Source organism: Balaenoptera borealis (genome assembly GCF_965194805.1).
Source record: "Balaenoptera borealis genome assembly, chromosome: X".
Taxonomy (NCBI): domain Eukaryota; kingdom Metazoa; phylum Chordata; class Mammalia; order Artiodactyla; family Balaenopteridae; genus Balaenoptera; species Balaenoptera borealis.
The window spans coordinates 49,595,306-49,622,879 of NC_138881.1; the positions used below are offsets into that span (position 1 = coordinate 49,595,306).

A 27,574-nucleotide genomic window follows, 5' to 3' on the forward strand; every position below is an offset into this window, starting at 1 on the left:
AAAACAAAATGAATAATATCCATTTGTAAATAATATATGTATGAATATAAATATAAAGAGGGTTAGGATATGCAAAATTTGAATGATGATTGCTAGCATTAGAGAGGAGGAAGGGAATAGGATCAGGGTTAGAGAATAAAGGAGGATTACATTTTATTGATAATATTTTATTTTATTTTAAAATGCTTCAATAAAAACAAGTAAAAATTTTAATGGAGAGTATTTAGTACTTGTAATATTGCTGTATACACTATATTTTCAAAATACCATAAAAATGATGTTACAAAGAATTATTAAGAACTGAGTTTGCAAAATGATCCCAGATTTCTAAGAGATTTTAGAAAAAAAGGTTAGGGAAATAATGAGTGTTCATATTTTGCTTGAAGCCCTAGGGAATGAGATTTACAGTGGATTTAGGGTGGATTATTTTCTTCAAGTGAATTTTCTGAATTTTACACAGTGTCCACATTGTGCATGCAATTCTTTTGCAATCTGTGAAAAAGAAAAAAGAAGAAAAGGAAAAAAAATCCTCAAGAAGTAAAGTCTGGAAATGACCAGACAATAAAAATTACCTAGATTGTGTCAAGATGGCAGACGAAGCACAAGCGCATTTCTTCTGTCCTACCTCAAATCCCTTTAAATGGCAGGAAAGGCAGGTTTCCGTATACAGAGAATAACATCCGAAGGGCACAGGGGGAAAAGAAAAGGGGAATTCTTGGAAGATGGAAAGCATATGGGGCAGGGGCACTGAGATGGGGGTGGGGTAGGGGTGGGGGAAACGGGGGTCCTGAACTTGAGAGTGGGGGCAAAGCAGTCGGGGTGGGGAGTTGTGGGCAAGGCAAGGCGGCTCCAGATTTTGGAAAGGGGATAGGGGCGGGAGATGGAAACACCTCCCAGACCCAGGGCAGAGGTGAGCTTGAGAGTGGCGGGGGCGGGGAGGGTGGCAGTGTTTGGCAGGAAGGGGAGGCCTCTCTCCTGGCAGGAAGCTGCGCGACGGTAAGAGGGAGGAGACTGCGGCTGCGGCAGCGGCTTCTGGGATCCCGATGTGGCGGAGGGGCCGTCACCGCCAACAAGTAGGTGGAGGGCCCGCGAGCCCGGTGTTGGAGACACTGCCGCCATCCTTTTCTCCTGGCCTGCTGTCCTCCTAGACACGCTCGTCGCCTAAGGATCCCCCCCTCCCAGCTCTTGCAAACTCCGAACTCGTCGCCTGCTGATTCTCTTTCACCACAGGTTCACAGCGGAGGCAGCAGTGAGGTGTCCGATTTGGACACGTGAGGCCTGCGATCCCCGGAATTGGGGAGGTGGGCGCTGGACTAGAGAATCGGAGGATGCGGGTTGGTGTGTGCCAGGAGGGAAGATTGGGGTGTGTGCTGGGACAGGAGATGAGGGAGACTGACAAGGGTGATTTGGGGACGGGAGGGTGGGGGAAGGGGGAGCCGAAGAGCACCTGGATGGTATACAAAGGTGGCCCCAGAAAGAGAAATAGATTTGTTCTGGGCACCCAGCGGCAAAATGGGGATGACCAGGAAGAGACATGAAGGAGAGGTGAACAACAGGCAGAAGCCATGGGAATGGGAGGCAAAACAAATGAAGAGCAGACAGCAATGAGCAGGGGAAAAGGGGACTATGTAAGTGCAAATGGAGAGACAGGGTGGGAGCTAATAAATGGTGAATATCTGTTAGGTGTGGGGACCGCAGTATGGTAACAGGATAAGGCATTAGCCAAAGGAACCTGCTCCCTCTTGCTGGGGTCTCAACCACCAAAACCATCACCTCTCCAACCCTCCAGCACAGCCAAATAAGTTTGAAGGGAGGACACTGTAGACAAGCATCCAATAGTATTTTGATAGCCAGCATCCCTGCTGGACACGTGAATAACATGGGTGGTAGTACATATACCTGGTGCCCAGGGAATTTGCAATGCAGAGAAAAAAATCTCACACTATAGAACACTACATGTTTCTCCCTAGCCTCTTCCTCCCCCTGCAGGTATGAAGACCCCTCACAAAAAGGCAGCTGCAGGGCAGCAAACCAGGGAAATTGTCGATGGCCACAACGGGTCTGCAAGTATGAGGAAGAAAAAGACTTCTCAAAAGAAGCAGAGAGGCAGACCTTTCTCCCAGCCCCGCAGGAACATCGTGGGCTGCAGAATTTCACACGGATGGAAGGAAGGCGATGAGCCCATCACCCAGTGGAAAGGAACCGTTCTGGATCAGGTGCCTATAAATCCTTCTCTTTATCTGGTGAAATATGATGGAATTGACTGTGTCTATGGACTGGAACTTCACAGAGATGAAAGGATTTTAAAGCTTAAAATCCTTCCTGATAAGGTGCCATTTTCTCGAGTCAGAGATGTGCACCTTGCAAACACCATAATTGGTAAAGCTGTGGAACATATGTTTGAGGGTGAACATGGTTCCAAGGATGGATGGAGGGGGATGGTCTTAGCCCAAGCACCCATCATGAAAGCCTGGTTTTATATTACCTATGAGAAAGATCCTGTCTTGTACATGTACCAGCTTTTAGATGATTATAAAGAAGGTGACCTCCATATCATGCCAGAGTCCAGTGAGTCTTCAAAAGACAGGGAGCCAGAAGGAGTTATAGATGGCCTCATAGGTAAACATGTAGAATATACCAAAGAAGATGGCTCCAAAAGGACAGGCAAAGTCATTCACCAAGTTAAAGCCAAGCCTTCTGTTTATTTCATCAAGTTTGATGATGATTTCCATATCTATGTCTATGATTTAGTGAAAAAGTCTTAACTGTTAGGGTAAACTTTATCACATGTGTGAAGACAAATGTATGATTTGGAGACACACAGAAAATGTTGCTTTTCACTGTAATGAAAGCATAGGGATCCCTAATAACCCATCATATTTGCCAGCATAACTGTTGTTTTGTCCTGAAAAATACAAATTTATGTGGCCATGACACGCTGTGTGTAAGGAATTTGTCATGTTGAAATGATTGGGTGTGTTTGGTGGATGGGGCATGAAAGGAAGGAACAGCTGTAAATTCAGGCTGTGAATAAAGTTCAGCTAGTATCATAATCAGTCATCTAAAAATGGAATAGGACTTAGCTGGTCTGGTCTAGGGAGGGGGGAGGAGAAGGAAGTAGAGATGGGCTGTGGGGGAAGGGAGAAGGGGAGGTGGCTGCTTAGGAGGAGGTGGGGAGGGGTCAGAAATGGAGAGGCTCCCTAGCAGGAGGGATGACCTAAGAGGGGGAGGCACCCAACTGGGAGGGGGTGAAGAATAACAGAGGGAGAGTGAGATCTTGAGGCTTAGAGGAAAACAGACAGAATAAATTGAGTAGAGAGGGACACAAAGACGTTTAGAAGAGATCCAGAGCAAGGGAGAAAAAGATGAAGTTGGCAGAGATCTGGGGAGAGGCTAAAATGATACTTAAATGGAGGTCTATGCATGAGTGAGGGGCCAGAGGAGAGGGACACGGAGGAAGGAGGAATTCTAAGACGAAAGACTGACAGAGGGAGTGAGAATACAGAAAACAAGATATGGGGAGTGGGGTCCATGAGAGATGGGAAGACCCAAGGAAAAATAGGACTTCTGGCAGTATCCAAATTGCCCTCCCTAGCTCTGTGCACAAAGGAGGTGGCAACAGTCAAAGAAACCAGATGGATTGGAGCTTCCCTAGAAGGACATTTTGACAGGAATGTCTCAAGAGTTAAGCAGGAGCCAAGTTTATACCTAAAAAGCTTTTATAATATCAGGGAGTTCATGCCACACCTGCTGAACAGAACCCCAACCCTCAGCCTAAACACCCTAACATGGCACTCCATAACAGGGGCCTGTGGGCAGCCACCTCGTATTTTCCAGAGGACCCAAGAGCAGTAAATCTCAGACCTGAAGGCCTTGGTTCCCTTCCCCTACAATGAATAAACGATTCTTGTGGGGAACGGGTCAGTGGGGTGCTCAGAACTTAAGCGATGTGCCACCTTGCATTTGGATAGCATTTTATGCAGAAAAATGGAAACTTGCTAAACCCAGGTACAGCACTCTCCTCACTGTTCTTCCTCCTCCTGGACTATACCTGGCCTCCTTACAGAGGAGGGGCATCAGAGGATTGAGCTTAATGTTTCTCTGCCGGGCATGGGGAATACTTGACTGTCCATGCTTCTCTCAGCAGTTGCCTGAAACCATAGGTGGCTCCACCCAGTGCCTCACCAGATGGAGGTCTGCTGCCTCCAGAAGCCCCATTCTGGCTATATCCCGACAAAGCCAGTGGCTACTGACCTTTCACAGGTACCTCCTGACCAGTCTTGCCCACTTCACGCACACGGGGAGCTGTGATGGAAATTTGTGCAGCTCTATTTCCAGGTGGATAGATGGCATGCACAGTTCGGCGGGGAGTTGTAACTTTGTATAACTAAGTCCTTTGACTGTATGGTGCCACATAGGTGTGTGGTAACCCCCAATAAATTCCCTCAGAGATACAATGTCCCAACACATTGGTCTTTGTCCTTCTCTCCTTCTTTCCTTTCCCTGGTCCAGCTGTAGAAGTTTCCTTCAAAACCCTCTCTCTGGTTTTCCCGCTCCACACTTCACTGAAATATACCCCTACCCTCAAAGAAACAGTTCTGGTGACTCCCCACTGCCCAGGCTTCCTTAACTCCAGGCATAGCAGGGAGAGGGGGAGGCAGGGGGCTTCCAGGAGTTGAAAGAAGTTGGTAATTCCAGTTCATTCTCTCCACCCAACACGGCCTGAAGCTGTTTGCCTCAAGAATTACACAAGGCAAGCCCACCTCACCAGAACAGGGATAAGTTTTCTTTCATACATCACATAATTCAGGCTAGCAAACACCTGCAGGCCACTCATGGGCCAATTTCAGCCCGCTGTCATATTTTGCTTGATCGTCATGTTTTTATCATTCTCCATTTTAAAATTAGCTACTTAGACATTTGGGGGATTTCACATTTCAAAAATCCACATTTCTGGCTTACCTGAAAAAATAAAAACAAAAACAATAGACCAAGGATTAGGGCCCACATTCCAACAAGGATACAAGCAGCTGGCTCTGAGGAAGGCCTCAGCCATTTTAGACTCAGAATGCTCTCTCAAGGGGGCCACACCCCCAGTTGGCCTGCTTTGCTCTAATAAAATGCCCAGTTGTCTCCTGGAGGCACTTGCATTGGTAGTTTTGGGGCTAGACCCAGGAATAACTGCCTAGCCCCCCTTTGGCTTACTTTAACTCCATTTGCTATTTAACTTATTTGCTCTATCTTCATCTCACCAATACTTACTTCAGGTGGTTTCTCTTCCAGGCAGTCTTCTAGACACAGGTCCTTATTATATGGTTATAAACAAAAGAAACAAATAAATAATCTTATCTTCATGGAACTTTCATATTAGTGTGGGATATAGACAGTAGCCAAGAGACAATAAGTAAAATATAAAGTATTTTCAAAGTGATAAGTGTTAAGAAGAAAAAAATAAAGCAAAGAACAGGGGGACTGAAATTCCAGGGAGGAGGCTGAAGAGAGGGCCTCACTGAGAGCTTTGTTTTTGAGTAAAGATCTGAAGGCAATGAGAGAACTGGTCCTGTGGCTGTCTGGGGAAGGAGCATTCCAGGTAGCGGGACAGCAAGTGTTGAGGTCCCAAGGCAGGAGTAGGCCTGGCATGTTCAAGGAACACTGAGGATACCAGCATGGCTGGAGCTGAGTAAGCAAGGTAGAGAATATCAGGAAGTGAGTTCAGACAGATGATGGAGATCTGGGAGAAGTAGATAGCTTGGAGCCTTGGAGGGTCTAGAATGGAATTTGACTTTTACAGTGTGTGTGGTGGGGAGTCATTCGAGTATTTCCAGCAGAGGCTGGGTATGATTTGTTTTATATTTTTCACAGGATAATTCTGGAAAGTCTGGAGTGTAATCTGTTTGTGGTCAAGGTTGGGAAAAGGGAGATAAAATATACCAATTAAACAGAGTAGAGACCTAAAAATAGATTTACGTATAGGAAACATCATAATAGAGGTGATATTTCAGATGAATGATGAAAAGACATTTTATTCAATAAATGGTGCTCCATTAATCTGTTTCCCATATGGCAAAAAAATAAGTGTAAGTCCCTTCATTACATCCTACACACAAAAGAAATTCCTCATGGAAAAATGTTAATGATTAAATTTAGAAGGTAATATTTATAAAAATTTTAGTATAAGATGGAAGTGAGTGGGGTTTTTTCCCCTATGGAAATGGGAAAGATTTATTTTACAGGCAAAAAATGTGCAAGTAATGAAGGGAAAGTTTGATATGTTTATTTTAAAATATGCAAGCCCCAAATATCAAAAATCATCATATACCAAGTGGAGTCAATGAGATAAGGTTCCAAACTGTGATAGTTAAAATGAATTAAATAAAAATATATTCAGTGAGAAAATAATAGAGTCCATAGAACACTTGGTAAAATATATGAATAGGGAATTCACAAATAGATCACAGTCAAAAAATATACATTACCTTGATCTGCTGCCCATTACCTTATTGTATCTTGTCCATAATATGTCATCTTCTAACATACTACATAGTGTACTTAGTTAATATGTTTATTCTTTCCCTACCAGAATGTAAACCCTGAAAGTGCATGAATTTTCTTCCTTAGAAGAGTATCTGGCATACTGAAAGTGTGTAATAAACATTTGTTAATTATATGAATCTCATCAGTAACTAAGAAAATGAAAATTAAAGTAACATGATCTCACACACGTTAGATCAGCTACACATGTGAAGTTTGAAAATACATATTGAGCAGTTAAACAAGTGGGAGATCCTATACACTCTAGGTGAGAGTTTGTCGGAGAGAAATTTGCCATTATCTAGTGATAGCCTAGATAGAAGATGGCATATTTCCAGCAATTTCATTCTTATATATTGTTGGAAGGCAATTCTGCATGTGTCACACATGTTACTGTACATCTGGCAAACAAAACACTGAGAATTCTTTCTTTTGAGATGTCTTTTGAAAGATGTTTGAGTGGTAAACAGCTTTGGAAGATAGAGACAGTATCTCTCTCTGAAGTAAAAAGCAGGATTGTTTAGAGTCTTTGGAAGATAGTGATTCCCTCTGTAACAAAGGGCAGGAATGCTTACTCCAATATAATAAAGATAATGTCTCTTTCAAGAGCAAAGGAAAGGAATGCTTACTGCTCAATATAAAAGTTTGAGGTTCCCAAACTTATGTTTCCTCCTTTGTAATGCAACTTACTTTATATGTATGTGTCACGTAACCATTCTTCATCACCCTGTAGGAAGTGGGACTCAGGCTTATAGGGTAAAAACACTGATTCAGGCTATTTTTATCACTGTGAATAATAAACTATCCTTTGTCTCTGACCAAAAGTCTCATATATTCTACTGGCACCCAAGAAACTGTGGCTGGTAACTTGTTAGCTCACAAATATGGTAAAATTTCATAATCTTCACTCTTCTTGATACTTGTAGCAATGAGGATAAAATGCTGACAGAGACATGGCTTTCTGTAAGAGGAAGAATGAGGACCTCACGTACCAGTTAATGGAATTTGAGGGTAATTTATGAGAATTGATGGCGAATGTACAGATCAACTATGCATAAATAGTCCTTCATCTTTTAATGAGGTGGAATTGGGGAAGTAGTTGCAGGATGAGAGCTGAGGGCTCCCTGTCCCCAACGGGGTCAAAGGTCATATGCACCTGTCTGAGTATGATGGGAAATATTGGCAAAGGGAAGTAGTGTCAAACTTCTGTGGGCCTGTTAGATATGGATGCTCAAGTCACTATTTTACCTAGACCTCTGGAAAAAAATGGCATCAAAAATGAGCTAATGGGGATTGGGCTGGGTTTAAGGTGGGAAAAGGAAGCGAGTATGACCTTCTGAGTGAAACCTTTTGGGCCAATTCTGTGCACTCTAGTTGTTACCTCTAATCTGAGTATATAGTGGGAACAGATACTTGTATTTCTCTGCCCCATAAGTGCCAGAGGAAATTCAGCCACATGTAGAGGAGTATTAGTGAGGTGCATAAATCATTCTCCCACCAACCTCCCTGTCCCCTTCTGGGTGCAGAGAATCCCAAGAGGAAAAAAAAAATCACAGCCCAGATTTAAAGAAGTGAAGGAAACATAGGTGGTAAGAAGTTCAAGGACAGCCATGTGCAAAAAGTTGCAGCCTTAGAGAGGGTTATTGTCAAATTCACTTGTTTCTCCTATACTCTCAGCTGTTGCAGACAATGTGACTCTAGTTGAATCCATTACACAGGCTAATGGTACATGGTACACTTTTAAATGTTGACAACACCTTCTTTCCCATATTACTGACATCTGAAGATCAAGATCTTTTAGCATTCAGGTGAAAAGGTCTCCAATATATGTTTCTTGTACTTCTTCAGGGTTACTTAAACTCCACTGGCGTTTGCCAAACTTGGATAGGTCAGAATTTAGAACAAGTGCTTCTACACTCTGATTTCCAAAATTTTCACTATATACTTGATATCCTGATGGTTGATAGTCAGAAGCCTTAGTCTCAGCTGCCCAGGCTAGAAAGAGTGGCTGAAAGTCCCCAACAAAATTCAAGAGTCTGCTTACTAAGTAATGTTTCTCAGTAGTATGTGGGCAGATTTATAATATTCAGTCCTTCAAGCAGTCAAAGAAAAATTGTCTTTTTAAACCCCCTCCCCACCAAAAAGGAGGCCCAGCAGCTAACTGCATCCTCTGGATATTGAAAACTGTGATTGCTTGGACATCGTATTTGGTTCTTTATATCAGGTACTCACAAATAAGCATCTTTAATTGTGGCCCAAAACAACATTCTGCTGTGGATATTGTCCAACAAACTGTCATACTCTCTACCTTTGGGGCCCCACAACTATAATGACCGCTTTGAGATATAAGTCTCTGGGATTGATGACTATCCAATTGGAATCACTAACAAAGGGAAGCAACATCTGTCTGTTTTCAGATAGACAACATTAATAAAATTTTTAAAACATTCACGACAATGCTGTCTTTTGTGTAGATATAACCATATACTAAAAGCATAATAACATATGAATGAAAAAGAATCCAACCATGCTGAGTTCCATGCTCAGTTTCTTGGACTTCCAGCCTACAGAACTGTAAGAAATAAGTTTCTGTTGCTTATATGACACACACTTTATGGTATTTTGTTATAGCAACCTAAATTGACTAAGATATATAATATATACTTACAATGGAATATTACACAGTAAGAAAAGGGAATAAAGTTCTAATAGATGCTGCAATGATAATGAACCATAAAAAAGCTGTGCTAAGTGAGAAAAGCCAGACAGAAAAGGACAAATACTATATGACTTCATTTGTAAGGATTATCTGAATAGGCAAATTCAGAGAGACAGTAAGTTAACAATGATTAAAAGGCAAATTTTATGTTCTATAAATTTTATCACAATAAGAAGAGGTTAATAGTAAAGGCATCCATGAAATGGCAAAGTAAACACCTCCAAAAGTTTGCCTGTACATAAAGGCAATATCAGCAAAAGTTATCAGAATCAACATTTTGAGAGCTCTGGAAATTAATCAAAGGCTTGCAGCAACCCAGGGAATATTTTGTTAAGAAAAATAAATGAATCTCAGTAAGAACAGTGAGCTTCATGGTATTATAAATTATCCCAATCTAACCTCTCAGTCTCCAGTCCTCAGTACCTTGAACAATAACAGGCCACATTCTGAGTATAGGAAAGAGCAGAATGAGGCTGGATCTTCCCCCAAAAAGACATAATTTGACTTGTTTGGTGGTTCCATTGAAGATGTCAATCAAAAGACTTGTTTTTATTCTACCTCACTAAAACTTATCCAATACTAATAGCTTCTGGGGAGGCGGGGAGAACATTTGTTCAATGTTTTAAGAGCACAGCTGCCTGAGTCAATGGATAACAGTTTGAGGCAAAAGATAGACTAAATAAAATAAAATAAATGAGGAATGAAGTGTCCTTAGGGGCTTTGAAAATCTCTGACATATTCCTGGGGATATGGAAAGCCACCTTCATGTGTAGGGCTTTGTGCATGATCAGGAAAGAAATTATTCCCCTAAACTCTCATTTATGGTGGACCTTTAGGCTCTCTGAAAGCAGTAAGTGAAGGCTAAGGCAGAGTGGTAAACTACCTGGTTCTATATATGCCAACATACACAAAGAGACTGGGAGACTTATTGGTAACAAGTGATTAAGGTTTAATCAGATTATTTGTTGACAGATTACTTGTTGACTGCTAAGCTCATTGAATTTGAGACTTCAATAGACATACATGAAAAAGTACAAATATTACAGAATTAGTTCAGAAAAGTCATGAAACAAACAACAACTATTATAACGAACAGCAATAAAACAAACCTTGGGGATGGGGGAGAAACATAATTCTAACATTGCCATATTATGTTATTTTAAATATCCAGTTCTCAAACAAAAATACAAAACATGTAAGAAATAAGAAGGTATATACCATATACAAGAAAAAGAGCAATCGGTATAAACTGTCCCTGAGGAAGGGAAAAGATTGGACTTAAAGACATAAATCAGCTATTTTAAAAATATTCAGAGGAGGAGACTGGCCAAGATGGTAGAGTAGAAAGACCCTGAGTTCACCTCCTCTCACAAGCCCACCAAAATCACAAATATTTGCAGAACAACCATGAATGAAAAAGACTGGAACCTACCAGAAAAGATATTCTACAAGTAAAAACATAAAGAAGGAAGCAAAAGGAGACAGGTAGGAGGGGTGGACTTGCAATATAATCAAGTCCACACCCCTGGGTGGGTGACCTACAAAATGAAGAATAATTATATTACAGAGGTTCTCCCACAGGATGAGAGTTATAAGCCTCATGGCAGGCTCCCCAGCACAGGGGGTCCTGCACCAGGAAGACAAGGCCACAGAGCAGGCCAGTGGGGCTTAATTTCAGGAGTCTCACAGGAATAGGGGAAATAGAGACTTTACTCTTAAAGGGTACACACAAATCTCAAATGCACCAAGACTCAGGGCAAAAGCAGTAATTTGATAAGAGCCTGGGCCAGACCTACCTGCTGGTATTGGAGAATCTCCTGGAGAGGCAGAAGGAGAGGGTAGCTGTGGCATACCCTGGGGACATAGACACTGGTGCAGCCAAATTGGGGAACATTCTACCACATGAACACTGCTGCTAGATGCTGCCACTTTGGGATCCTGCCTCTAGCTCATTAGCACCAAGACCTGGCCCCACCCAACAGCCTATAAGTGCCAGTGCTGGGACACCTCAGGCCAGCCAACTAAAAGGGCAGGAACACAGTCCAAACCATCAGCAGACAGGTTTCCTAAAGAATTCCTGGGCCCACAGCTGCCTCTAGACACATCTCTAGACATAGCCATGCCCACCAGAGGATCAAGACCCAGCTCCACTCACCAGTGGGCAGACAACATCCCTGCCCTCCAGGAACCCTGCATGAGCCCCTAGAACAGCCTCACTGAGCAGGGGACAGATATCAGATGCAAGAAAACCATGATACGGCAGTCTGCAAACCTAGGCCACCCACAGAGGCCAGACCTACCCTGGGACCAGATGGACCCTGGCCCTGACACTAGCAGTCCAACACAAGCTTTGGGACACCCCAGACAACATACCTAACCATGTTAGGAACCACCCCCAAAACCAACTATCTGAAAGAAGCTCTGGGATTCCTAGGTCCCTAGGTCCTGCAGCCAGACTCCAGGATCAGCTCTGTGTGCCAGTAGTCCAGCACTAACCCAAGGACCTGACTTTACCTGCCAGTGGGCAGGCAACAACCCTGGAGTCTTCAGAACACAGAATCCACAAACCAAGGAGCCAGCACTAGCACAAGGACCCCCTAGAGTTCTGCAGAAAGCCTCCTCAAGACCAGGCTCTGAAACAGCAGCTAGCAGCAACAACATAAGGCAAGCCCTGGCAACAACTAGGTTAGGGGCCAACCAAGCCTTCTGGACTGTGCAGACAGTAAGCCTGCCACAACAGAGGGACCTATGCAGCCCTCTTACAGGGGACACTTTGAGCATATAGGTGAGTGACAAGAGGGGAAGTAAGCTGCTGGGGTGCATAAGACGTCTCCTAAACAGGCAAATTCTCCAAAGTCAAAAAACATAACTAACACACCACATACATAAAAATACAAATAGTAACTTAGACAAAAAGAAGTGTAGAGTACTATGTTCCACATGAAGGAATAAGAAAAAAAATAACCCAGAAGAAAAACTAACTGAAGTGCAGATAGACAATCTACCTGGGAAAGAGTTCAGGGTAGTTATCAGAAAGATGATCAAAGAACTCAGGAGAAGGCTGGATGCACAGAGCAAGAAGTTAGAAGTTTTTAACAAGAGAAAATATAAACAACAACCAAACAGAGATGAAGAATACAGTAACCAAATGAAAAATACACTAGAAGGGGGGCTTCCCTGGTGGCACAGTGGTTGAGAATCTGCCTGCCAATGCAGGGGACACGGGTTCGAGCCCTGGTCTGGGAAGATCCCACACGCCATGGAACAACTGGGCCCGTGAGCTACGATTACTGAGCCTGTGCGTCTGGAGCCTGTGCTCTGCAACAAGAGAGGCCGCGATAGTGAGAGGCCCGCGCACCACGATGAAGAGTGGCCCCTGCTTGCCACAACTAGAGAAAGCCCTCGCACAGAAACGAAGACCCAACACAGCCAAAAATAAATAAATAAATAAATTTAAAAAATAATCTGTTTGTACTTAAAAAAAAAAATACACTAGAAGGAATCAGAAAAAAAGAAGAAAAGAATGAAAAGAAATTACGGGCACGTTGAGAGACTTCTGGAAAAACATCAAGTGCGCTAATATTTTCATTATAGGGGTCCCAGAAAGAAAAGAGAGAGAAAGGGCCTGAGAAAATATTTGAAGACATACTAGCTGGAAACCTCCCTAACCTGGGAAAGGAAACAGTAACTCAAATCCAGGAAGTTCAGAGAGTCCCAGACAGGTTTGAACTAAGAGGAAAAAACCAAGACACATTATAATTGAAATGACAAAAGTGAAAGTCAAAGAGAGAATATTAAAAACATCAAGGATAAAGCAACAAATAATATACAAGGGAGACAAGAAGCCTCAGATCAATTCTGATGTTGCAAATGGACCTGCTTCCCTGCTAGCAACATTTCCAAAAGGCTCAACAGTTCATCAGTCCTCTGATTTTAAAGGAAAGGCAGAAGGGAGCAAAAACAATAGGGCTGTGTGAGGCTGGGAAATAGCAAATGATGTATAAAAGATGCTCAACCAGCGACGGCTGTGTTTCCAATGTGCAGAGCCACAGACTGAAAACCCCATGACATGCTTAATGTTGAGAGTGAAAATGGCACCCTCTTACACACAGTCTTGAATCCAGACCATGTTACAGTAAGTGACAACCTAGTGAGTTCTTGGAACTCTGAAATAGCCGTGTTGCTGATGGGGTCTTGGTGCTCCGGCCTGGTGTCAGGCCTGAGCCTCTGAGGTGGGAGAGCCAAGTTCAGGACATTGGACCACCAGAGACCTCCCGGCCCCACGTAATGACAATCGGTGAGAGCTCTCCCAGAGATCTCCATGTCAAACAAGACACAGATCCACCCAGCAGCCAGAAAGGTCCAGCGATGGACGCCCCATGCCAAACAACTAACAAGACAGGAACACAACCCCAACCATTAGCAGAGAGGTTGCCTACTATCTACATACTATGCTGCAATACTATGTTCGCAGACACCCCAAGACATGAAACTGCCCACTAGAAAGACAATATCCAGTCCCACCCACCAGAACAAAGACACCAGTCCCCTCCACCAGGAAGCCTATACCACAAACCACTGAACCAACCTTACCCACTGGGGGCAGACACCAAAAACAACGGAAACTACGAACCTGCAGATTTTGAAAAGGAGACCACAAACACAGTAAGTTAAACAAAATGAGAAGACAGAGAAATATGCAGCAGATGAAGGAGCAAGGTAAAAACCCACCACACCAAACAAATGAAGAGAAAATAGGCATTTTACCTGAATAAGAATTCAGAGTACTGATAATAAAGATGATCCAAAATCATGGAAATAAAATGGAGGAAACACAAGAAACGTTTAACAAGGAACTAGAAGAACTAAAGAGCAAACAAACAATGATGAACAACACAATAAATGAAATTTAAAATGATCTAGAAGGAATCAATAGCAGAATAACTGAGGCAGAAGAATGGATAAGTGACTTGGAAGATAAAATAGTGGAAATAACTACTGCAGAGCAGAATAAAGAAAAAAGAATGAAAAGAATTGAGGACAGTCTCAGAGAGCACTGGGATAACATTAAATGCACCAACATTCGAATTATAGGGGTCCCAGAAGAAGAAGAGGAAAAGAAAGGGAATGAGAAAATATTTGAAGAGATTATAGTTGAAAACTCCCCTAATATGGGAAAGGAAATAGTCAGTCAAGTCAGGAAGCACAGAGAGACATATACAGGATATATCCAAGGAAAAACACGCCAAACCACATATTAATCAAGCTATCAAAAATTAAATAAAAAGAAAAAATATTAAAATCAGCAAGGGAAAAGCAACAAATAACATACAAGGGAACCCCCATAAGGTTAACAGCTGAACATTCAGCAGAAACTCTGCAAGTCAGAAGGGAGTGGCAGGACATATTTAAAGTGATGAAAGGGAAAAACCTACAACCAAGATTACCCTACCCAGCAAAGATCTCATTCAGATTCAATGCAGAAATTAAAATTTTACAAATAAGCAAATGTCAAGAGAATTCAGCACCACAAAACAGCTTTACAAAAAAATGCTAAAGGGACTGCTGTAGGCAGGAAACACAAGAGAAGGAGAAGACCTACAATAACAAACACAAAACTATTAACAGAATCATAATACGAACACACATATCGATAACTACCTTAAATGTAAATGGATTAAATGCTCCAACCAACAGACATAGACTGGCTGAATGGATACAAAAAAAAAAAACACCCGTATATATGTTGTCTACAAGAGACCCACTTCAATCCTAGGGACAGATGCAAACTGAAAGTGATGGGATGGGAAAAGATATTCCATGCAAATGGAAATCAAAAGAAACCTGGAGTAGCAATTCTCATATCAGACAAAATAGACTTTAAAATAAAGACTATTACAAGACACAAAGAAAGACACTACATAATGATCAAGGGATCATCCAAGAAGAAGATATAACAAATGTAAATGTATATGCACTCAACATAGGAGCACCTCAATACATAAGGCAAATGCTAACAGCCATAAAGGGGGAAATCAACAGTAAAACAAAAATAGTATGGAACTTTAACACCCCACTTTCACCAATGGACAGATCATCCCAACTGAAAATAAATAAGGAAACAAACTTTAAACAACACAATAAACAAGATGGACTTAATTGATTTTTATAGTACATTCCATTCGAAAATAACAGAATACACTTTCTTCTCCAGTGCTCATGGAACATTCTCCAGCATAGATCATATCACGGGTAACAAATCAAGACTCCATAAATTTAAGAAAATTGAAATTGTATCAAGTATATTTTCTGACCACAATGCTTTGAAACTAGATATAAATTAGAGACAAAAAAAAACACTGTAAAAAATACACACACGGAGAGCAAACAATACACTAATAAATAAGCAAGAGATCGCTGAAGAAATCTCAGATGAAATAAAAAAATACCTAGAATCAAACGACAATGAAAACAGGATGGCCCAAAACCTATGGGATGCAGCAAAAGCAGCTTTTTTTTTTTTAAAACATCTTTACTGGACTATAATTGCTTTACAATGGTGTGTTAGTTTCTGCTATATGACACAGTGAATCAGTTATACATATACATATACCCCATATCTTTTCCCTCTTGCGTCTCCCTCCCTCCCACCATCCCTATCCCACCTCTCTAGGTGGTCACAAAGAACAGAGCTGATCTACCTGTGCTATGCGGCTGCTTCCCACTAGCAATCTATTTTATATTTGGTACTGTATATATGCCCATGCCACTCTCTCACTTTGTCCCAGCTTACCCTTCCCCCTAACCATGTCCTCAAGACCATTCTCTAGTAGGTCTGCGTCTTGATTTCCGTCTTGCCCCTAGGTCCTTCATGACAATTTTTATTTTTTTTATTTTCTTATTTTTTTAGATTCCATATATATGTGTTAGCATACGGTATTTGTTTTTCACTTTCTGACTTACTTCACTCTGTATGCTAGACACTAGGTCCATCCACCTCACTACAAATAACTCAGTTTCGCTTCTTTTTATGGCTGAGTAATATTCCATTCTTTATATGTGCCACATATTCTTTATTCATTCATCTGTCAATGGACAGTTAGGCTGCTTTCATGTCCTGGTTATTGTAAATAGAGCTGCAATGAACATTATGGTACATGACTCTTTTTGAATAATGGTTTTCTCAGGGTATATGCCCAGTAGTGGGATTGCTGGGCAATATGGTAGTTCTATATTTAGATTTTTAAGGAACCTCCATACTGTTCTCAATAGTGGCTGTATCAAATTATATTCCCACCACAGGTGCAAGACAGTTCCCTTTTCTCCACACCGTCTCCAGCATTTATTGTTTGTAGATATTTTGATGATGGCGATCCTGACCGGTGTGAGATGATATCTCATTGTAGTTGTGAGTTACATTTCTCTAATGATTAATGATGTTAATCATTCTTTCATGAGTTTGTTGGCAATCTGTATATCTTCTAAGGAGAAATGTTTATTTACGTGTTCTGCTCATTTTTGGATTGGGTTGTTTGTTCTTTTGATATTGAGCTGCATGAGCTGCTTGTAAATTTTGGAGATTAACCTTTTGTCAGTTGCTTCATTTGCTAATATTTTCTCCCATTCTTAGGGTTGTCTATTCCTTTGTTAATGTTTTCCTTTGCTGTGCAAAAGCTTTCAACTTTCATTAGGTCCCATTTGTTTACTTTGCTTTTATTTCCATTTCTCTAGGAGGTGGGTCTAAAAGGATCTTAATGTGATTTATGTCATAGAGTGTTCTGCCTATGTTTTCCTCTAAGAGTTCTATAGTAGCTGGCCTTACATTTAGGTCTTTAATCCATTTTGAGTTTATTTTTGTGTATGGTGTTAGGGAGTGTTCTAATTTCATTCTTCTACATGTAGCTGTCCAGTTTTACCAGCAAAACTTATTGAAAACGCTGTCTTTTCTCCACTGTATATTACTGCCCCCTTTATCAATGATAAGGTGACCATATGTGTGTGGGTTAATCTCTGGGCTTTGTATCCTGGTCCATTGATTTATATTTCTGTTTTTGTGCCAGTATCATACTGTCTTGATTACTGTAGCTTTGTAGTATAGTCTGAAGTCAGGGAGCCTTATTCCTCCAGCTCCGTTTTTCTTTCTCAACATTGCTCTGGCTATTTGGGGTCTTTTGTATTTCCATACAAATTGTGAAATGTTTTGTTCTAGTTCTGTGAAAAATGCCATTGGTAGTTTGATAAGGATTGCACTGAATCTGTTGATTGCTTTGGGTAGTATAGTCACTTTCACAATGTTGATTCTTCCAATCCAAGAACATGGTATATCTCTCCATCTATTTGTATCATCTTTAATTACTTTCATCACTGTCTTATAGTTTTCTGCATACAGGTCTTTTCTCCCTTTAGGGAGGTTTATTCCGAGGCATTTTTTTCTTTTCGTTGCAATGGTAAATGGGAGTGTTTTTTAATTTCACTTTCAGATTTTTCATCATTAGTGTATACAAAGGCAAGAGATTTCTGTGCATTAATTTTGTATCCTGCTACTTTACCAAATTCATTGATTAGCTCTAGTAGTTTTCTGGTAGCACCTTTAGGATTCTCTATGTATACTATCATGTCATCTGCAAACAGTGACCGCTTTACTTCTTCTTTTCCAAAATAGTTTCCTTTTATTTCTTTTTCTTCTCTGATTGCTTTGGCTGTAACTTCCAGAACTATCTTGAATAATAGTGGTGACAATGGGCAACGTTGTCTCTTCATGATCTTACTGGAAATGGTTTCATTTTTTCAACATTGAGGATGATGTTGGCTGTGGGTTTGTCATATATGGCCTTTATTTTGTTGAGGTAAGTTCCCTCTATGCCTACTTTCTGGAGGGTTTTTATCATAACTGGGTGCTGAATTTTTTCGAAAGCTTTCTCTGAATCTACTGAGATGCTCATATGTTTTTTCTCCTTCAATTTGTTGATATGGTATATCACATTGATTGATTTCCGTATATTGAAGAATGCTTGCATTCATCAGACAAACCCCTCTTGATCATGGTGTATGATCCTTTTAATGTGCTGTTGGATTCTGTTTGCTAGTATTTTGTTGAGGATTTTTGCATCTATGTTCATCAGTGATATTGGCCTGTAATTTTCTTTCTTTGCGACATCTTTGTCTGGTTTTGGTATCAGGGTGATGGTGGCCTCGTAGAATGAGTTGGGGAGTGTTCCTCCCTCTGCAGTATTTTGGAAGAGTTTGAGAAGGATAGGTTTTAGCTCTTCTCCGAATGTTTGATAGAATTCACCTGTGAAGCCATCTGGTCCTGGGCTTTTGTTTGTTGGAAGATTGTTAATCACAGTTTCAATTTCAGTGCTTGTGATTGGTCTGTTCATATTTTCTATTTCTTCCTGGTTCAGTCTCAGCAGGTTGTGCATTTCTAAGAATTTGTCCATTTCTTCCAGGTTGTCCATTTTATTGGCATAGAGTTGCTTGTAGTAATCTCTCATGATCCTTTGTATTTCTGCAGTGTCAGTTACTTCTCCTTTTTCATTTCTAATTCTATTGATGTGAGTCTTCTCCCTTTTTTTCTTGATGAGTCTGGCTAATGGTTTGTCAATTTTGTTTATCCTCTCAAAGAAGCAGCTTTTAGTTTTATTGATCTTTGCTATCATTTGCTTTATTTCTTTTTCATTTATTTCTGATCTTATCTTTATGAATTCTTTCCTTCTGCTAACTTTGGGGTTTTTTTTTCTTCTTCCTCTAACTGCTTTAGGTGAAAGGTTAAGTTCTTTATTTGAGATGTTTCTTATTTGTTAAGGTAGGATTGTATTGCTGTAAACTTCCCTCTTAGAACTGCTTTTGCTGCATCCCACAGGTTTTGGGACATCGTGTTTTTTTTTTTTTTTCTGGAAACATAGCATAATATTTTATTAATTAGCCACCATGATCTGGTTCTATAATAATTTTTTCTATACATTTTTTGCTGTATATTCTTTGACCATATACTCATAAGACAATGATTTTGTTGTTTTTTTATAAAAATATGAAGATGATAATTTAGTGTTTACAAGATTGATTAACTTTTTTGTTGGATAGTTTAAACTATTTTCTTTAAGTTGTAAAGCTTAATGCCATGTAAATACTTAGGATTATTGTCAAATCTGAGAAAACCTCTAAATTTCTTTCATACATGAGCTATAAGTCTCTTTATATAGTGACTAAGCTTAAATACTTTTTGGGTTGACAGCACATTAACTAGTTTTATTGTCAGCATCACCATGTGGTGGCATAATATGAATTCTTCATTATCTTCATCCATATCAGTATTTCATGTCAAATAAGTGAGATATTTGAATCTTTCCCCAAATGTATTTATATAATTCACTCCTTTTTTTTTAAACATCTTTATTGAAGTATAATTGCCTTACAATGGTGTGTTAGCTTCTGCTTTATAACAAAGTGAATCAGTTATACAGATACAATATGTTCCCATTTCTCTTCCCTCTTGCATCTCCCTCCCTCCCACCCTCCCCATCCCACCCCTCTAGGTGGTCACAAAGCACCGAGCTGATCTCCCTGTGCTATGCGGCTGCTTCCCACTAGCTATCTATTTTACATTTGGTAGTGTATATATGTCCATGAAACTCTCTTACCCTGTCACATCTCAACCCACCCCCTCCCCATATCCTCAAGTCCATTCTCTAGTAGGTCTGTGTCTTTATTCCCATCTTGCCACTAGGTTCTTCATGGCCTTTTTTTTTTTTTTCCTTAGATTCCGTATATATGTGTTAGCATACTGTATTTGTTTTTCTCTTTCTGACTTACTTCACTCTGTATGACAGAGTCTAACTCCATCCACCTCATTACAAATACCTCCATTTCATTTCTTTTTATGGCTGAGTAATATTCCAGTGTATATATGTGCCACATCTTCTTTATCCATTCATCTGTCGATGGACATTTAGGTTGCTTCCATGTCCTGGCTATTGTAAATAGAGCTGCAATGAACATTTTGGTACATGACTCTTTTTGACCTATGGTTTTCTCACGGTATATGCCCAGTAGTGGGATTGCTGGGTCGTATGGTAGTTCTATTTGTAGTTTTTTAAGGAACCCCCATACTGTTCTCCATAGTGGCTGTACCAATTTACATTCTCACCAACAGTGCAAGAGTATTCTCTTTCCTCCACACCCTCTCCAGCATTTATTGTTTCTAGATTTTTTGATGATGGCCATTCTGACCGGTGTGAGATGATATCTCATTGTAGTTTTGATTTGCATTTCTCTAATGATTAATGATGTTGAGCATTCTTTCATGTATCTGTAGGCCATCTGTATATCTTCTTTGGAGAAATGTCTATTTAGGTCTTCTGCCCATTTTTGGATTGGGTTGTTCGTTTTTTTCTTATTGAGCTGCATGAGCTGCTTGTAAATCTTGGAGATTAATCCTTTGTCAGTTGCTTCATTTGCAAATATTTTCTCCCATTCTGATGGTTGTCTTTTGGTCTTGTTTATGGTTTCCTTTGCTGTGCAAAAGCTTTTAAGTTTCATTTGGTCCCATTTGTTTATTTGTGTTCTTATTTCCATTTCCCTGGGAGCTGGGTCAAAAAGAATCTTGCTGTGATGTATGTCATAGAGTGTTCTGCCTATGTTTTCCTCTAAGAGTTTGATAGTGTCTGGCCTTACACTTAGGTCTTTAATCCATTTTGAGTTTATTTTTGTGCATGGTGTCAGGGAGTGTTCTAATTTCATACTTTTACATGTATCTGTCCAATTTTCCCAGTACCACTTATTGAAGAGGCTGTCTTTTCTCCACTGTATATGCTTGCCTCCTTTATCAAAGATAAGGTGACCATATGTGTGTGGGTTTATCTCTGGGCTTTCTTTCCTGTTCCATTGATCTATATTTCTGTTTTTGTGCCAGTACCAAACTCTCTTGATTTCTGAAGCTTTGTAATATAGTCTGAAGTCAGGGAGCCTGATTCCCCAAGCTCCATTTTTTGTTCTCAAGATTGCTTTGGCTATTCGGGGTCTTTTGTGTTTCCATACAAATTGTGAAATTTTTTGTTCTAGTTCTGTGAAAAATGCCAGTGGTAGTTTGGTAGGGATTGCATTGAATCTGTAGATTGCTTTGGGTAGTAGAGTCATTTTCACAATGTTGATTCTTCCAATCCAGGAGCATGGTATATCTCTCCATCTATTTGTATCATCTTTAATTTCTTTCATCAGTGTCGTATAATTTTCTGCATACAGGTCTTTTGTCTCCTTAGGTAGGTTTATTCCTAGATATTTTATTCTTTTTGTTGCAATGGTAAACGGGAGTGTTTTCTTAATTTCACTTTCAGATTTTTCGTCATTAGTGTATAGAAATGCAAGAGATTTCTGTGCATTAATTTTGTATCCCGCTACTTTACCAAATTCATTGATTAGCTCTAGTAGTTTTCTGGTAGTATCTTTAGGATTCTCTATGTATAGTATCATGTCATCTGCAAACAGTGACAGCTTTACTTCTTCTTTTCCAATTTGGATTCCTTTTATTTCTTTGTCTTCTCTGATTGCTGTGGCTAACACTTCCAAAACTATGTTGAATAATAGTGGTGAGAGTGGGCAACCTTGTCTTGTTCCTGATCTTAGTGGAAATGGTTTCAGTTTTTCACCATTGAGGACAATGTTGGCTGTGGGTTTGTCATATATGGCCTCTATTATGTTGAGGAAAGTTCCCTCTATGCCTACTTTCTGCAGGGCTTTTATCATAAATGGGTGTTGAATTTTGTCGAAAGCTTTCTCTGCATCTATTGAGATGATCATATGGTTTTTCTCCTTCAATTTGTTAATATGGTGTATCACATTGATTGATTTGCGTATGTTGAAGAATCCTTGCATTCCTGGGATAAACCTCACTTGATCATGGTGTATGATCCTTTTAATGTGCTGTTGGGTTCTGTTTGCTAGTATTTTGTTGAGGATTTTTGCATCTATGTTCATCAGTGATATTGGCCTGTAGTTTTCTTTCTTTGTGACATCTTTGTCTGGTTTTGGTATCAGGGTGATGGTGGTCTTGTAGATTGAGTTTGGGAGTGTTCTTCCCTCTGCAATATTTTGGAAGAATTTGAGAAGGATAGGTGTTAGCTCTTATCTAAATGTTTGATAGAATTTGCCTGAGAAGCCATCTGGTCCTGAGGTTTTGTTTGTTAGAAGATTTTAAATCATAGTTTCCATTTCAGTGCTTGTGATTGGTCTGTGTATATTTTCTATTTCTTCCTGATTCAGACTCGGAAGGTTGTGCATTTCTAAGAATTTTTCCATTTCTTCCAGGTTGTCCTTTTTATTTGCACATAGTTGCTTTTAGCAATCTCTCATGATCCTTTGTATTTTTGCAGTGTCAGTTGTTACTTCTCCTTTTCCTTTCTAATTCTATTGATTTGAGTCTTCTCTTTTTTTTTCTTGATGCGTCTGTCTAATGGTTTATCAATTTTGTTTATCCTCTCAAAGAAGCAGCTTTTAGTTTTATTGATCTTTGCTATCATTTGCTTTATTTCTTTTTCATTTATTTCTGATCTTATCTTTATGAATTCTTTCCTCTGCTAACTTTGGGGGTTTTTTTCTTCTTCCTCTAACTGCTTTAGGTGTAAGGTTAAGTTCTTTATTTGAGATGTTTCTTATTTGTTAAGGTAGGATTGTATTGCTGTAAACTTCCCTCTTAGAACTGCTTTTGCTGCATCCCACAGTTTTTGGGACATCGTGTTTTCATTCTCATTTGTTTCTGGGTATTTTTTGATTTCCTTTTAAATTTCTTCAATGATCTCTTGGTTATTAAGTAGTGTATAATTTAGCCTCTATGTGTTTGTATTTTTTTACAGATTTTCCTGTAATTCATATCTAGTCTCATAGTGTTGTGGTCAGAAAAGATACTTGATGTGATTTCAGATTTTGTAAATTTACCAGGGCTTGATTTTTGACCCAAGATATGATCTATCCTGGAGAATGTTCCATGAGCACTTGAAAAGAAAGTGTATTCTGTTGTTTTTGGATGGAATGTCCTATAAATATCAGTTAAGTCCATCTTGTTTAATGTGTCATTTAAAGCTTGTGTTTCCTTATTTATTCTCATTTTGGATGATATGTCCATTGGTGAAAGTGGGGTGTTAAAGTCCCCTTCTATGATTGTGTTACTGTCGATTTTACCTTTATTGGCTGTTAGGATTTGCCTTATATATTGAGGTGCTCCTATTTTGGGTACATAAATATTTACAATTATTATATCTTCACCTTGGATTAATCCCTTGATCATTATGTAGTGTCCTTCTTTGTCTCTTGTAGTAGTCTTTGTTTTAAAGTCTATTTTGTCTGATATGAGAATTGTATTCCAGCTTTCTTTTGATTTCCATTTGCATGGAATATATTTTTCCATCCCCTCACTTTCAGTCTGTATGTGTCCCTACATCTGAAGAGAGTCTCTTGTAGACAGCATATATACAGGTCTTGTTTTTGTGTCCATTCAGCCAGTCTATGTCTTTTGGTTGGAGCATTTAATCCATTTACATTTAAGGTAGTTATCGATATGTGTGTTCGTATTATTATTTTGTTAATTGTTTTGTGTTTGTTATTGTAGGTCTTCTCCTACTCTTGTGTTTCTTGCCTAGAGAATTTCCTTTAGCATTTGCTGTGAACCTGGCTGTACGGCACTGAATTCTCTTAGCTTTTGCTTCTCTGTAAATGTTTTAATTCCTTCATCAAATCTGAATTAGATCTCTGCTGGGTAGAGTAATCTTGGTTGTAGGCTTTTCCCTTTCATCACTTTAAATATGTCCTGCCACTCCCTTCTGGAGTTCAGAGTTTCTGCTGAAAGATCAGCTGTTAACCTTATGGGGATTCCCTTGTATATTATTTGTTGTTTTTCCCTTGCTGCTTTTGATATTTTTTCTTTGTATTTAATTTTTGATACTTTGATTAATATGTGCCTTGGCGTGTTTTTCCTTGATTTACCCTGTATGGGACTCTCTGTGATTTATCGACTTGATTAACTATTTCCTTTCCCATATTAGAGAAGTTTTCAACTATAATCTCTTCAAATATTTTCTCTGTTTCATTTTGTCTTCTTCTTCTGGGACCCCTATAATTGGAATGTTGGTGCATTTAATGTTGTCCTAGAAGTATCTGAGACTGTCCTCAATTCTTTTCATTCCTTTTTCTTTATTCTACTCTACAGTAGTTATTTCCATTATTTTATCTTCCAAGTCACTTGTCCAATCTTCTGCCTAGTTATTCTGCTATTGATCCTTCTAGAGACTTTTTAATTTCATTAATTGTGTTGTTCATCACTGTTTGCTTGCACTTTAGTTCTTCTAGGTCCTTATTAAACGTTTCTTTTATTTTCTCCATTCTATAGCCAAGATTTTGGATCACCTTTCCTATCATTATTCTGAATTCTTATTCAGGTAAAATGCCTATTTCCTCTTCATTTGTTTGGTCTCGTGCGTTTTTGCCTTGCTCCTTCATCTGCTGTGTGTTTCTCTGTCTTCTCATTTTGCTTGACTTACTGTGTTTTGGATCTCCTTTTCGCATGCTGCAGGTGTGTAGTTCCCATTGTTTTTGGTGTTTGTCCCCAATGGCGAAGGTTGGCTCCATGGGCTTTGTAGGCTTCCTGGTGGAGGGGAACTGTACCTGTGTTCTGGTGGATGAGTCTGGATCTTGTCTTTCTGTCGGGTAGATCCCCGTTTGGTGGTGTGTTTTGGGGTGTCTGTGACCTTATAATGATTTACGGCAGCCTCTCTGCTAATGGGTGAGGTTGTGTTGATCTCTTGCTAGTTGTTTGGCATAGGGTGTCTAGCACTGTAGGATGCTGTTCATTGAGTGAAACTGGATCTTGGCACTGAGATGGAGATCTCTGTGAGATTTTCGCCATTTGATATTACATGGAGCTGGGAGGCCTCTTGTGGACCAATGTCCTGAACTTGGCTCTCCCACCTCAGAGGCACAGCCCTGATGCCTGGCTGGAGCACCAAGAGCCTGTCATCCACATGGCTCAGAATAAAAGGGAGAGGGGAGGAGCTTCATGACGGCAGGAGAGTAAGATGCGGAGATCACCTTCATCCCCACAAAGACATCAGAAATACATCTACATGTTGAACAATTCCTACAGAACATCTACTGAACGCTGGCAGAAGACCTCAGACCACCCAAAAGGCAAGAAACTCCACACGTACCTGGGTAGGATAAACGAAAAAAGAAAAAAACAGAGACAAAGAATAGGGACAGGACCTGCACCAGTGGGAGGGAGCTGTGAAGGAGGAAAGGTTTCCACACACTTGGAAGCCCCTTTGCAGGGGGTGACTGCAGGTGGTGGAGAGGGGTGCTTCAGAGCCATGGAGGAGAGCACAGTATCAGGGGTGTGGAGGCAAAGCAGAGAGATTCCCTCACAGAGCATTGGTGCTGAGAAGCACTCACTAGCCCGAGAGGCTTATCTGCTCACCCGCCTGGATGGATGCGGGCTGGGAGCTGAGGCATAGGCTTCGGAGTTTGGATCCCAGGGAGTGGACTGTGGTTGGCTGCGGGAACACAGCCTTAAGGGGGCTAGTGCGCCACAGCTAGCTGGGAGGGAGTCCAGGAAAAAGCCTGGAGCTGCTGAAGACACAAGAGACATTTTCTTGCCTCTTTGTTTAGTGGTGCACAAGGAGAGGGGATTAAGAGCGCCACTTAAAAGAGCTACAGAGACGGGGGCGAGGTGCGTCTATCAGCATGGACCCCAGAGACGGGCATGAGAGGCTAAGGCTGCTGCAGCAGCCACCCAGAAGCCTGTGTACAAGCTCAAGTCACTGTCCGCACCTCCCCTCCTGGGAGCCTGTTCAGCCCCCCACTGCCAGGGTCCCATGAACCAGGGACAACTTCCCCGGGAGAGTGCATGGCCCACGTCTGGCTGGTGCAACATCACGCCAGGCTCTGGCACCACAGGCTCCCCCCACATCCGTACCCCTCCTCCCCCCGGCCTGAGTGAGCCAGAGTCCCCGAATCAGCTTCTCCTTTAACGCCGTCCTGTATGAGTGAAGAAGAGATGGCCTCAGACGACCTACACGCAGAGGCAGTGTCAAATCCAAACCTGAATCCAGGAGCTGTGTGAAAAAAGAAGAGAAAGAGAAATTTCTCCCAGAACCCTCAAGAGCAGCAGATTAAATCTCCACAATCAAATTGATGTACCCTGCATCTGTGGAATACCTGAATAGACAGCAGCTCATAACAATTTGAGGAGGTGGACTTTGGGAGCAACGATATATATATATTTTCCCCTTTTTCTCTTTTTGTGAGTGTGTATGTGTATGATTCTGTGTGTGATTTTGTCTGTATACCTTTGCTTTAACAATTATTCCTAGGGTTCGGTCTGTCCATTTTGTTTTGTTTTTTTACTACTTAAAACATTTATTTTTCTTAATGATTGTTTTTTCTTTTTATCTTAATGACTTTATTTTATTTTATTTTACTTTATATTATTTTCTCTTCTTCTTTCTTTCTTTTCTCCCTTTTATTCTGAGCCATGTGGAGGACAGGATCTTGGTGCTCCAGCCAGGCGTCAGGGCTGTGCCACTGAGGTGGGAGAGCCAAGTTCAGGACACTGGTCCACAAGAGACCTCCCAGCTCCAGGTAATATCAAATGGCAAAAATCTCCCAGATATCTGCATCTCAAAGTCAAGACCCAGCTCAACTCAACGACCAGCAAGCTACACTTCTGGACTCCTTAGTCCAAAAATCAAGCAAGACCTGCTATTAACACAGAGGCTGCCAAAAATCATGATAGGGCCACTGACACCCCAAAACACACCACCAGACATGGACGTGCCCACCAGAAAGACAAGATTCACCTCATCCATCAGAACACAGGCACAGGTCCCCTCCACCAGGAAGCCTACACAACCCACTCAACCAAACTTAGCCACAGGGGACAGACCCCAAAAAGAAGAGAAACAATGAACCTGCAGCCTGCGATAAGGAGACCCCAAACACAGTAAGTTAAGCAAAATGAGAAGACAGAGAAACACACAGCAGATGAATGAGCAAGGCAAAAACCCACCTGACCTAACAAATGAAGAGGAAATAGGCAGTCTGCTTGAAAAACAACTCAGCATAATGATAGTAAAGATGATACAAACTGCTAGAAATACAATGGAGAAAATACAAGAAACGTTTAACAAGGACCTAGAAGAACTAAAGGGCAAAGAAACAGAGGTGAACAACACAATAAATGAAATTTAAAATTCTCTAGAAGAGAAAAAGAGCAAAATAACTGAGGCAGAGGAACGGAGAAGTGACCTGGAAGATAATATAGTGGAAATAAATACTGCAGGG

At 40.6% G+C, this 27,574-nt stretch overlaps 1 protein-coding gene across 11 annotated transcripts; it reads left to right on the forward strand.

Moving 5' to 3' along the window:
* Window positions 1-784: 784 nt before the first annotated feature.
* Window positions 785-4,126, forward strand: LOC309620391 (spindlin-2). Of its 11 annotated transcripts, none has more exons than XM_082376720.1 (2): window positions 785-1,073; window positions 1,971-4,126. In XM_082376720.1, the coding sequence occupies exons 1-2, from the start codon at window positions 1,044-1,046 to the stop codon at window positions 2,763-2,765; spliced, it is 825 nt and encodes a 274-aa protein (XP_082232846.1). In that variant the 5' UTR covers window positions 785-1,043; the 3' UTR covers window positions 2,766-4,126. The 11 variants fall into 11 exon arrangements, with proteins under 11 accessions (XP_082232846.1, XP_082232848.1, XP_082232847.1 ...); XM_082376722.1 differs by having other exon boundaries at window positions 786-1,338; window positions 1,990-4,126; XM_082376721.1 differs by having other exon boundaries at window positions 786-1,334.
* The last annotated feature ends 23,448 nt before the right edge of the window (window positions 4,127-27,574 follow it).